The 13,390-nt window shown below is 54.3% G+C and overlaps 2 protein-coding genes across 4 annotated transcripts in view; both read left to right on the top strand.

Moving 5' to 3' along the window:
* Positions 1 to 13,390, top strand: part of LOC140455173 (uncharacterized) — a 459,457-nt gene that overhangs the window by 156,859 nt on the left and 289,208 nt on the right. The window lies entirely within an intron of this gene.
* LOC140455045 (tapasin-like) overlaps positions 9,977 to 13,390 on the top strand; it is a 35,444-nt gene continuing 32,030 nt past the window's right edge. Inside the window, exons 1-3 of the mRNA XM_072549712.1 lie at positions 9,977 to 9,994; positions 11,292 to 11,532; positions 11,621 to 11,893. Of these exons, the coding sequence (XP_072405813.1) occupies positions 9,977 to 9,994; positions 11,292 to 11,532; positions 11,621 to 11,893 (532 nt within the window). The remainder of the gene's footprint in view (positions 9,995 to 11,291; positions 11,533 to 11,620; positions 11,894 to 13,390) is intronic.

Here is a 13,390-nt window from a genome sequence, read left to right as displayed (position 1 = left end):
GGGCAGTGCTGAGGGATTACCCGATGGGACAGTCACACTGTCTAACTGTAGTCTCTGTGTCCCTGGGCAGTGCTGAGGGATTACCCGATGGGACTGTCACACTGTCTAACTGTAGTCTCTCTGTCCCTGGGCAGTGCTGTGGGATTACCCGATGGGACAGTCACACTGTCTAACTGTAGTCTCTCTGTCCCTGGGCAGTGCTGAGGGATTACCCGATGGGTCTGTCACACTGTCTAACTGTAGTCTCTCTGTCCCTGGGCAGTGCTGAGGGATTACCCGATGGGACTGTCACACTGTCTAACTGTAGTCTCTCTGTCCCTGGGCAGTGCTGTGGGATTACCCGATGGGACTGACACACTGTCTAACTGTAGTCTCTCTCTGTCCCTGGGCAGTGCTGAGGGATTACCCGATGGGACTGTCACACTGTCTAACTGTAGTCTCTCTGTCCCTGGGCAGTGCTGAGGGATTACCCGATGGGACAGTCACACTGTCTAACTGTAGTCTCTCTGTCCCTGGGCAGTGCTGTGGGATTACCCGATGGGACAGTCACACTGTCTAACTGTAGTCTCTGTGTCCCTGGCCAGTGCTGAGGGATTACCCCATGGGACAGTCACACTGTCTAACTGTAGTCTCTGTGTCCCTGGGCAGTGCTGAGGGATTACCCGATGGGACAGTCACACTGTCTAACTGTAGTCTCTCTGTCTCTGGGCAGTGCTGAGGGATTACCCGATGGGACAGTCACAGTGTCTAACTGTAGTCTCTCTTTCTCTGGGCAGTGTTGAGGGATTACCCGATGGGACAGTCACACTGTCTAACTGTAGTCTCTCTGTCTCTGGGCAGTGTTGAGGGATTACCCGATGGGACTGTCACACTGTCTAACTGTAGTCTCTCTGTCCCTGGGCAATGCTGAGGGATTACCCGATGGGACAGTCACACTGTCTGACTGTAGTCTCTCTCTGTCTCTGGGCAGTGTTGAGGGATTACCCGATGGGACTGTCACACTGTCTAACTGTAGTCTCTCTGTCCCTGGGCAGTGCTGAGGGATTACCCGATGGGACAGTCACACTCTCTAACTGTAGTCTCTCTGTCCCTGGGCAGTGCTGAGGGATTACCCAATGGGACTGTCACACTGTCTAACTGTAGTCTCTCTGTCCCTGGGCAGTGCTGAGGGATTACCCGATGGGACAGTCACACTGTCTAACTGTAGTCTCTCTGTCCCTGGGCAGTGCTGAGGGATTACCCGATGGGACAGTCACACTGTCTAACTGTAGTCTCTCTGTCCCTGGGCAGTGCTGAGGGATTACCCGATGGGACTGACACACTGTCTAACTGTAGTCTCTCTGTCCCTGGGCAGTGCTGAGTGATTACCCGATGGGACTGTCACACTGTCTAACTGTAGTCTCTCTGTCCCTGGGCAGTGCTGAGGGATTACCCGGTGGGACAGTCACACTGTCTAACTGTAGTCTCTCTGTCCCTGGGCAGTGCTGAGGGATTACCCGATGGGACTGACACACTGTCTAACTGTAGTCTCTCTGTCCCTGGGCAGTGCTGAGTGATTACCCGATGGGACTGTCACACTGTCTAACTGTAGTCTCTCTGTCCCTGGGCAGTGCTGAGTGATTACCCGATGGGACTGTCACACTGTCTAACTGTAGTCTCTCTGTCCCTGGGCAGTGCTGAGGGATTACCCGATGGGACAGTCACACTGTCTAACTGTAGTCTCTCTGTCCCTGGGCAGTGCTGAGGGATTACCCGATGGGACTGACACACTGTCTAACTGTAGTCTCTCTCTGTCCCTGGGCAGTGCTGAGGGATTACCCGATGGGACAGTCACACTGTCTAACTGTAGTCTCTCTGTCCCTGGGCAGTGCTGAGGGATTACCCGATGGGACTGTCACACTGTCTAACTGTAGTCTCTGTGTCCCTGGGCAGTGCTGAGGGATTACCCGATGGGACAGTCACACTGTCTAACTGTAGTCTCCCTCTGTCCCTGGGCAGTGCTGTGGGATTACCCGATGGGACTGACACACTGTCTAACTGTAGTCTCTCTGTCCCTGGGCAGTGCTGTGGGATTACCCGATGGGACAGTCACACTGTCTAACTGTAGTCTCTCTGTCCCTGGGCAGTGCTGAGGGATTACCCGATGGGAAGTCACACTGTCTAACTGTAGTCTCTCTGTCCCTGGGCAGTGCTGAGGGATTACCCGATGGGACTGTCACACTGTCTAACTGTAGTCTCTGTGTCCCTGGGCAGTGCTGAGGGATTACCCGATGGGACAGTCACACTGTCTAACTGTAGTCTCTGTGTCCCTGGGCAGTGCTGAGGGATTACCCGATGGGACAGTCACACTGTCTAACTGTAGTCTCTCTGTCCATGGGCAGTGCTGAGGGATTACCCGATGGGACAGTCACACTGTCTAACTGTAGTCTCTGTGTCCCTGGGCAGTGCTGAGTGATTACCCGATGGGACTGTCACACTGTCTAACTGTAGTCTCTCTGTCCCTGGGCAGTGCTGAGGGATTACCCGATGGGACTGTCACACTGTCTAACTGTAGTCTCTCTGTCCCTGGGCAGTGCTGAGGGATTACCCGATGGGACAGTCACACTGTCTAACTGTAGTCTCTCTGTCCCTGGGCAGTGCTGAGGGATTACCCGATGGGACTGACACACTGTCTAACTGTAGTCTCTCTCTGTCCCTGGGCAGTGCTGAGGGATTACCCGATGGGACAGTCACACTGTCTAACTGTAGTCTCTCTGTCCCTGGGCAGTGCTGAGGGATTACCCGATGGGACTGTCACACTGTCTAACTGTAGTCTCTGTGTCCCTGGGCAGTGCTGAGGGATTACCCGATGGGACAGTCACACTGTCTAACTGTAGTCTCCCTCTGTCCCTGGGCAGTGCTGTGGGATTACCCGATGGGACTGACACACTGTCTAACTGTAGTCTCTCTGTCCCTGGGCAGTGCTGTGGGATTACCCGATGGGACAGTCACACTGTCTAACTGTAGTCTCTCTGTCCCTGGGCAGTGCTGAGGGATTACCCGATGGGACAGTCACACTGTCTAACTGTAGTCTCTCTGTCCCTGGGCAGTGCAGTGGGATTACGCGATGGGACTGTCACACTGTCTAACTGTAGTCTCTGTGTCCCTGGGCAGTGCTAAGGGATTACCCGATGGGACAGTCACACTGTCTAACTGTAGTCTCTGTGTCCCTGGGCAGTGCTGAGGGATTACCCGATGGGACTGTCATACTGTCTAACTGTAGTCTCTGTGTCCCTGGGCAGTGCTAAGGGATTACCCGATGGGACTGTCACACTGTCTAACTGTAGTCTCTCTGTCCCTGGGCAGTGCTGAGGGATTACCCGATGGGACTGTCACACTGTCTAACTGTAGTCTCTCTGTCCCTGGGCAGTGCTGAGGGATTACCCGATGGGACAGTCACTCTGTCTAACTGTAGTCTCTCTGTCCCTGGGCAGTGCTGAGGCATTACCCGATGGGACTGTCACACTGTCTAACTGTAGTCTCTCTGTCCCTGGGCAGTGCTGAGGGATTACCCGATGGGACTGTCACACTGTCTAACTGTAGTCTCTCTGTCCCTGGGCAGTGTTGAAGGATTACCCGATGGGACAGTCACACTGTCTAACTGTAGTCTCTCTGTCCCTGGGCAGTGCTGAGGGATTACCCGATGGGACAGTCACACTGTATAACTGTAGTCTCTCTGTCCCTGGGCAGTGCTGAGGGATTACCCGATGGGACAGTCACACTGTCTAACTGTAGTCTCTCTGTCCCTGGGCAGTGCTGAGGGATTACCCGATGGGACTGACACACTGTCTAACTGTAGTCTCTCTGTCCCTGGGCAGTGCTGAGGGATTACCCGATGGGACTGTCACACTGTCTAACTGTAGTCTCTCTGTCCCTGGGCAGTGCTGAGGGATTACCCGATGGGACAGTCACACTGTCTAACTGTAGTCTCTCTGTGTCCCTGGGCAGTGCTGAGGGATTACCCGATGGGACAGTCACACTGTCTAACTGTAGTCTCTCTGTCCCTGGGCAGTGCTGAGGGATTACCCGATGGGACAGTCACACTGTCTAACTGTAGTCTCTCTGTCCCTGGGCAGTGCTGAGGGATTACCCGATGGGACAGTCACACTGTCTAACTGTAGTCTCTCCGTCCCTGGGCAGTGCTGAGGGATTACCCGATGGGACAGTCACACTGTCTAACTGTAGTCTCTCTGTCCCTGGGCAGTGCTGAGGGACTACCCGATGGGACAGTCACACTGTCTAACTGTAGTCTCTCTGTCCCTGGGCAGTGCTGAAGGATTACCCGATGGGACAGTCACACTGTCTAACTGTAGTCTCTCTGTCCCTGGGCAGTGCTGAGGGATTACCCGATGGGACTGTCACACTGTCTAATTGTAGTCTCTCTGTCCCTGGGCAGTGCCGTGGGAGTACCCGATGGGACAGTCACACTGTCTAACTGTAGTCTCTCTGTCCCTGGGCAGTGCTGTGGGATTACCCGATGGGACTGACACACTGTCTAACTGTAGTCTCTCTGTCCCTGGGCAGTGCTGAGGGATTACCCGATGGGACAGTCACACTGTCTAACTGTAGTCTCTCTGTCCCTGGGCAGTGCTGAGGGATTACCCGATGGGACTGTCACACTGTCTAACTGTAGTCTCTGTGTCCCTGGGCAGTGCTGAGGGATTACCCGATGGGACTGTCACACTGTCTAACTGTAGTCTCTGTGTCCCTGGGCAGTGCTGAGGGATTACCCGATGGGACTGTCACACTGTCTAACTGTAGTCTCTGTGTCCCTGGGCAGTGCTGAGGGATTACCCGATGGGACTGTCACACTGTCTAACTGTAGTCTCTCTCTGTCCCTGGGCAGTGCTGAGGGATTACCCGATGGGACAGTCACACTGTCTAACTGTAGTCTCTCTGTCCCTGGGCAGTGCTGAGGGATTACCCGATGGGACAGTCACACTGTCTAACTGTAGTCTCTCTGTCCCTGGGCAGTGCTGAGGGATTACCCGATGGGACAGTCACACTGTCTAACTGTAGTCTCTCTGTCCCTGGGCAGTGCTGAGGGATTACCCGATGGGACAGTCACACTGTCTAACTGTAGTCTCTCTCTGTCCCTGGGCAGTGCTGAGGGATTACCCGATGGGACAGTCACACTGTCTAACTGTAGTCTCTCTGTCCCTGGGCAGTGCTGAGGGATTACCTGATGGGACAGTCACTCTGTCTAACTGTAGTCTCTCTGTCCCTGTGCAGTGCTGAGGGATTACCCGATGGGACTGACACACTGTCTAACTGTAGTCTCTCTGTCCCTGGGCAGTGCTGAGGGATTACCCGATGGGACTGTCACACTGTCTGACTGTAGTCTCTGTGTCCCTGGGCAGTGCTGAGGGATTACCCGATGGGACAGTCACACTGTCTAACTGTAGTCTCTCTGTCCCTGGGCAGTGCTGAGGGATTACCCGATGGGACTGTCACACTGTCTAACTGTAGTCTCTCTGTCCCTGGGCAGTGCTGAGGGATTACCCGATGGGACAGTCACACTGTCTAACTGTAGTATCTCTGTCCCTGGGCAGTGCTGAGGGATTACCCGATGGAACAGTCACACTGTCTAACTGTAGTCTCTGTGTCCCTGGGCAGTGCTGTGGGATTACCCGATGGGACTGACACTCTGTCTAACTGTAGTCTCTCTGTCCCTGGGCAGTGCTGAGGGATTACCCGATGGGACTGACACTCTGTGTAACTGTAGTCTCTCTGTCCCTGGGCAGTGTTGAGGGATTACCCGATGGGACAGTCACACTGTCTAACTGTAGTCTCTCTGTCCCTGGGCAGTGCTGAGGGATTACCCGATGGGACAGTCACACTGTCTAACTGTAGTCTCTCTGTCCCTGGGCAGTGCTGAGGGATTACCCGATGGGACAGTCACACTGTCTAACTGTAGTCTCTCTGTCCCTGGGCAGTGCTGAGGGATTACCCGATGGGACTGTCACACTGTCTAACTGTAGTCTCTCTGTCCCTGGGCAGTGCTGAGGGATTACCCGATGGGACAGTCACACTGTCTAACTGTAGTCTCTCTGTCCCTGGGCAGTGTTGAGGGATTACCCGATGGGACAGTCACACTGTCTAACTGTAGTCTCTCTGTCCCTGGGCAGTGCTGAGGGATTACCCGATGGGACAGTCACACTGTCTAACTGTAGTCTCTGTGTCCCTGGGCAGTGCTGAGGGATTACCCGATGGGACTGTCACACTGTCTAACTGTAGTCTCTGCGTCCCTGGGCAGTGCTGAGGGATTACCCGATGGGACAGTCACACTGTCTAACTGTAGTCTCTCTGTCCCTGGGCAGTGCTGAGGGATTACCCGATGGGACAGTCACACTGTCTAACTGTAGTCTCTGTGTCCCTGGGCAGTGCTGAGGGATTACCCGATGGGACTGACACTCTGTCTAACTGTAGTCTCTGTGTCCCTGGGCAGTGCTGAGGGATTACCCGATGGGACTGACACTCTGTCTAACTGTAGTCTCTGTGTCCCTGGGCAGTGCTGAGGGATTACCCGATGGGACAGTCACACTGTCTAACTGTAGTCTCTCTGTCCCTGGGCAGTGCTGAGGGATTACCCGATGGGACAGTCACACTGTCTAACTGTAGTCTCTCTGTCCCTGGGCAGTGCTGAGGGATTACCCGATGGGACTGACACTCTGTCTAACTGTAGTCTCTCTGTCCCTGGGCAGTGTTGAGGGATTACCCGATGGGACAGTCACTCTGTCTAACTGTAGTCTCTCTGTCCCTGGGCAGTGTTGAGGGATTACCCGATGGGACTGACACTCTGTCTAACTGTAGTCTCTGTGTCCCTGGGCAGTGCTGAGGGATTACCCGATGGGACTGACACTCTGTGTAACTGTAGTCTCTCTGTCCCTGGGCAGTGCTGAGGGATTACCCGATGGGACAGTCACACTGTCTAACTGTAGTCTCTCTCTGTCCCTGGGCAGTGCTGAGGGATTACCCGATGGGACAGTCACACTGTCTAACTGTAGTCTCTCTGTCCCTGGGCAGTGCTGAGGGATTACCTGATGGGACAGTCACTCTGTCTAACTGTAGTCTCTCTGTCCCTGTGCAGTGCTGAGGGATTACCCGATGGGACTGACACACTGTCTAACTGTAGTCTCTCTGTCCCTGGGCAGTGCTGAGGGATTACCCGATGGGACTGTCACACTGTCTGACTGTAGTCTCTGTGTCCCTGGGCAGTGCTGAGGGATTACCCGATGGGACAGTCACACTGTCTAACTGTAGTCTCTCTGTCCCTGGGCAGTGCTGAGGGATTACCCGATGGGACTGTCACACTGTCTAACTGTAGTCTCTCTGTCCCTGGGCAGTGCTGAGGGATTACCCGATGGGACAGTCACACTGTCTAACTGTAGTCTCTCTGTCCCTGGGCAGTGCTGAGGGATTACCCGATGGAACAGTCACACTGTCTAACTGTAGTCTCTGTGTCCCTGGGCAGTGCTGTGGGATTACCCGATGGGACTGACACTCTGTCTAACTGTAGTCTCTCTGTCCCTGGGCAGTGCTGAGGGATTACCCGATGGGACTGACACTCTGTGTAACTGTAGTCTCTCTGTCCCTGGGCAGTGTTGAGGGATTACCCGATGGGACAGTCACACTGTCTAACTGTAGTCTCTCTGTCCCTGGGCAGTGCTGAGGGATTACCCGATGGGACAGTCACACTGTCTAACTGTAGTCTCTCTGTCCCTGGGCAGTGCTGAGGGATTACCCGATGGGACAGTCACACTGTCTAACTGTAGTCTCTCTGTCCCTGGGCAGTGCTGAGGGATTACCCGATGGGACTGTCACACTGTCTAACTGTAGTCTCTCTGTCCCTGGGCAGTGCTGAGGGATTACCCGATGGGACAGTCACACTGTCTAACTGTAGTCTCTCTGTCCCTGGGCAGTGTTGAGGGATTACCCGATGGGACAGTCACACTGTCTAACTGTAGTCTCTCTGTCCCTGGGCAGTGCTGAGGGATTACCCGATGGGACAGTCACACTGTCTAACTGTAGTCTCTGTGTCCCTGGGCAGTGCTGAGGGATTACCCGATGGGACTGTCACACTGTCTAACTGTAGTCTCTGCGTCCCTGGGCAGTGCTGAGGGATTACCCGATGGGACAGTCACACTGTCTAACTGTAGTCTCTCTGTCCCTGGGCAGTGCTGAGGGATTACCCGATGGGACAGTCACACTGTCTAACTGTAGTCTCTGTGTCCCTGGGCAGTGCTGAGGGATTACCCGATGGGACTGACACTCTGTCTAACTGTAGTCTCTGTGTCCCTGGGCAGTGCTGAGGGATTACCCGATGGGACTGACACTCTGTCTAACTGTAGTCTCTGTGTCCCTGGGCAGTGCTGAGGGATTACCCGATGGGACAGTCACACTGTCTAACTGTAGTCTCTCTGTCCCTGGGCAGTGCTGAGGGATTACCCGATGGGACAGTCACACTGTCTAACTGTAGTCTCTCTGTCCCTGGGCAGTGCTGAGGGATTACCCGATGGGACTGACACTCTGTCTAACTGTAGTCTCTCTGTCCCTGGGCAGTGTTGAGGGATTACCCGATGGGACAGTCACTCTGTCTAACTGTAGTCTCTCTGTCCCTGGGCAGTGTTGAGGGATTACCCGATGGGACTGACACTCTGTCTAACTGTAGTCTCTGTGTCCCTGGGCAGTGCTGAGGGATTACCCGATGGGACTGACACTCTGTGTAACTGTAGTCTCTCTGTCCCTGGGCAGTGTTGAGTGCTGAGGGATTACCCGATGGGACAGTCACACTGTCTAACTGTAGTCTCTCTGTCCCTGGGCAGTGCTGAGGGATTACCCGATGGGACAGTCACACTGTCTAACTGTAGTCTCTCTGTCTCTGGGCAGTGCTGAGGGATTACCCGATGGGACAGTCACACTGTCTAACTGTAGTCTCTGTGTCCCTGGGCAGTGCTGAGGGATTACCCGATGGGACTGTCACACTGTCTAACTGTAGTCTCTCTGTCCCTGGGCAGTGTTGAGGGATTACCCGATGGGACTGACACTCTGTCTAACTGTAGTCTCTGTGTCCCTGGGCAGTGCTGAGGGATTACCCGATGGGACTGACACTCTGTCTAACTGTAGTCTCTCTGTCCCTGGGCAGTGTTGAGTGCTGAGGGATTACCCGATGGGACAGTCACACTGTCTAACTGTAGTCTCTCTGTCCCTGGGCAGTGTTGAGGGATTACCCGATGGGACTGACACTCTGTCTAACTGTAGTCTCTGTGTCCCTGGGCAGTGCTGAGGGATTACCCGATGGGACTGACACTCTGTCTAACTGTAGTCTCTCTGTCCCTGGGCAGTGCTGAGGGATTACCCGATGGGACAGTCACACTGTCTAACTGTAGTCTCTGTGTCCCTGGGCAGTGCTGAGGGATTACCCGATGGGACTGTCACACTGTCTAACTGTAGTCTCTGTGTCCCTGGGCAGTGCTGAGGGATTACCCGATGGGACTGACACTCTGTCTAACTGTAGTCTCTGTGTCCCTGGGCAGTGCTGAGGGATTACCCGATGGGACTGACACTCTGTCTAACTGTAGTCTCTGTGTCCCTGGGCAGTGCTGAGGGATTACCCGATGGGACAGTCACACTGTCTAACTGTAGTCTCTCTGTCCCTGGGCAGTGCTGAGGGATTACCCGATGGGACAGTCACACTGTCTAACTGTAGTCTCTCTGTCCCTGGGCAGTGCTGAGGGATTACCCGATGGGACTGACACTCTGTCTAACTGTAGTCTCTCTGTCCCTGGGCAGTGTTGAGGGATTACCCGATGGGACCGTCACTCTGTCTAACTGTAGTCTCTCTGTCCCTGGGCAGTGTTGAGGGATTACCCGATGGGACTGACACTCTGTCTAACTGTAGTCTCTGTGTCCCTGGGCAGTGCTGAGGGATTACCCGATGGGACTGACACTCTGTGTAACTGTAGTCTCTCTGTCCCTGGGCAGTGTTGAGTGCTGAGGGATTACCCGATGGGACAGTCACACTGTCTAACTGTAGTCTCTCTGTCCCTGGGCAGTGCTGAGGGATTACCCGATGGGACAGTCACACTGTCTAACTGTAGTCTCTCTGTCTCTGGGCAGTGCTGAGGGATTACCCGATGGGACAGTCACACTGTCTAACTGTAGTCTCTGTGTCCCTGGGCAGTGCTGAGGGATTACCCGATGGGACTGTCACACTGTCTAACTGTAGTCTCTCTGTCCCTGGGCAGTGTTGAGGGATTACCCGATGGGACAGTCACACTGTCTAACTGTAGTCTCTGTGTCCCTGGGCAGTGCTGAGGGATTACCCGATGGGACTGTCACACTGTCTAACTGTAGTCTCTCTGTCCCTGGGCAGTGTTGAGGGATTACCCGATGGGACTGACACTCTGTCTAACTGTAGTCTCTGTGTCCCTGGGCAGTGCTGAGGGATTACCCGATGGGACTGACACTCTGTCTAACTGTAGTCTCTCTGTCCCTGGGCAGTGCTGAGGGATTACCCGATGGGACAGTCACACTGTCTAACTGTAGTCTCTCTGTCTCTGGGCAGTGCTGAGGGATTACCCGATGGGACTGACACACTGTCTAACTGTAGTCTCTGTGTCCCTGGGCAGTGCTGAGGGATTACCCGATGGGACAGTCACACTGTCTAACTGTAGTCTCTCTGTCCCTGGGCAGTGCTGAGGGATTACCCGATGGGACAGTCACACTGTCTAACTGTAGTCTCTCTGTCCCTGGGCAGTGCTGAGGGATTACCCGATGGGACAGTCACACTGTCTAACTGTAGTCTCTGTGTCCCTGGGCAGTGCTGAGGGATTACCCGATGGGACAGTCACACTGTCTAACTGTAGTCTCTCTGTCCCTGGGCAGTGCTGAGGGATTACCCGATGGGACTGACACACTGTCTAACTGTAGTCTCTGTGTCCCTGGGCAGTGCTGAGGGATTACCCGATGGGACTGTCACACTGTCTAACTGTAGTCTCTCTGTCCCTGGGCAGTGCTGAGTGATTACCCGATGGGACTGACACACTGTCTAACTGTAGTCTCTGTGTCCCTGGGCAGTGTTGAGGGATTACCCGATGGGACAGTCACACTGTCTAACTGTAGTCTCTGTGTCCCTGGGCAGTGCTGAGGGATTACCCGATGGGACAGTCACACTGTCTAACTGTAGTCTCTCTGTCCCTGGGCAGTGTTGAGGGATTACCCGATGGGACTGACACTCTGTCTAACTGTAGTCTCTCTGTCCCTGGGCAGTGTTGAGTGCTGAGGGATTACCCGATGGTGTTGGCACGCTGGTAGACTGCTGGTACGTGGATGAAGTTGGTGGAAGGAGCAGTTTCCCCAGCTCCATTGTCCAGGAACCTGCTGTCCTGCTCCTCCGCCACGTTCCGTACGGCGAGGGAGAGGAACCAGAAATTCCCGCTGACCTGGCTCTGCCGTCTGAGCTGAAACCTGGACGATTCTTCGCAGTCAGAGGTAGGTTGGTGAATTCCAACACCCTGCCCCCACAGCGCGTGCAGGTTGGACGGCTTAGCGCCTAATCGTTCTCCCTCTCTCTCGGCAGACCCTTCCCGGATCACGGCCCACCCTGGGTTTGGGAAGGCCGGGGACCCGCGGGAGAAGCTGCACTGTGAGATTAATAAATACGGCCCACAGGATTCCAGTGTGGTCTGGGCCACCCACCTGACCGAAGATGAGAAAACTCCGGCCTATCAGTCCAGCTCCTGGTTCTGTAGCTTCCTGCGGACCTTTGACCACTCCTTCAGCGTCGCCAGTCTCCACCGCGTCACCTCAGGACCTAGAGAAGCAGGAGACCCCTCTCCAATTGAAACCTCAGGTACCAGCGGCGTAGTGACGTGAACAAACGCGCTTCCTGCCCATCAGGGATGTGTCTCACACACTCGCATGTCAGAGTGTGTCCCCACCCCCCCCCAACACGCGCGTCCACCCCTTACGACCCATCCCCCCCTGTCAACCAGAACAATACTGAGGGGGTGGGGGGGTCAGGCCGAGATCAGAGCCGGTGAGGACAGCAGGAAGTAACAGGTGAGGATTATACAGGAAATGACAGCAGGTTCCCAGTCGCCCTTAATTCCAGGCCTGGGATACAAACCGGAATACCAGGGGCATCGCTAACGTCCCCGCGTTGATCGCCCAGTGCCGATTGCCTGTCCAGGCTGGACTCACACCGTCTGCACTGTCAGCAAGAGGGTTAGCAACGTGGATCACCTGACCCTAATACTAACTCTGACCCTGACCCCTACTCCGAATCCGCACCCTGACCTTAATACTAACCCTAACGCTAACTCTGACCTTAAACCTGACCCTGACCCTGTCTATGATCCTGACCCTGTCCCTAACACGAACCCTGACCCTATCCCGAACTTAACCCTGAACCTGACCCTTACCCTGACCCTTTCCTGAACTCTAACCCGCACCCTGACCCTGACTGCAATCCAAACACTAACCCTGACCCTAAAACTAACCTTAACTCTAACCATGACTCCAACACTAATCCAGACCCTGACCTTAACCCTAAATCTAACCCTGACCCTAACCCTAACTCTAACCCTAATCCAGACCCTGACCGTAAATCTTACCCTGACCCTAACCCTAACGCCAACTCTAATCCAGACCCTTACCCTGACCCTGAATCTAACTCTAACTCTGACCCAAACCCCTGATCCTGACCCTGACCGTAAATCGAACCCTGACCCTAACCCTAATCCAGACCCTGATCCTGACCCTGACCCTAAAACTAACCCTGACCCTAACTCTAACTCTAATCCAGACCCTGACCCTGACCCTAAATCTAACCCTAATCCAGACCCTGAACCGGACCCTGGACCCTAAATCTAACCCTGACCCTAACCCTAAATCTAACCCTAATCCAGACTATGACCCTGACCCTGACCCCTAACTCTAACCCTAATCCAGAACCTGAACCTGACCCTGACCCTGAATCTAGCCCTGACCCTAACCCCTAACTCTAACTCTAATCCAGACCCTGACCCTGACCCTAAATCTAACCCTGACCCTGACCCTAAATCTAACCCTGACCCTGACCCTAAATCTAACCCTGACCCTAACCCTTAACTCTAACCCTAATCCAGATCATGACCCTGACCCTGACCCTGACACTAACCCCTAAATCTAAACCTAATTCAGACCCTGACCCTGATTCTGACCCTAACCTAAAATCTTGCCCTGACCCTAAACCCTAAATCTAACCCTGACCCTAACCCCTAACTCTAACCCTAATCCAGACCCTGACCCTGATCCTAAATCTAACCCTGATCCTAACCCTAAATCTAACCCTAATCCAGATGGTGCC

This window comes from Chiloscyllium punctatum, chromosome 30, assembly GCF_047496795.1.
Source record: "Chiloscyllium punctatum isolate Juve2018m chromosome 30, sChiPun1.3, whole genome shotgun sequence".
Classification (NCBI taxonomy): domain Eukaryota; kingdom Metazoa; phylum Chordata; class Chondrichthyes; order Orectolobiformes; family Hemiscylliidae; genus Chiloscyllium; species Chiloscyllium punctatum.
Note: the sequence above shows the minus strand (reverse complement) of the source record. Positions and strands in the feature narration are given on the sequence as shown.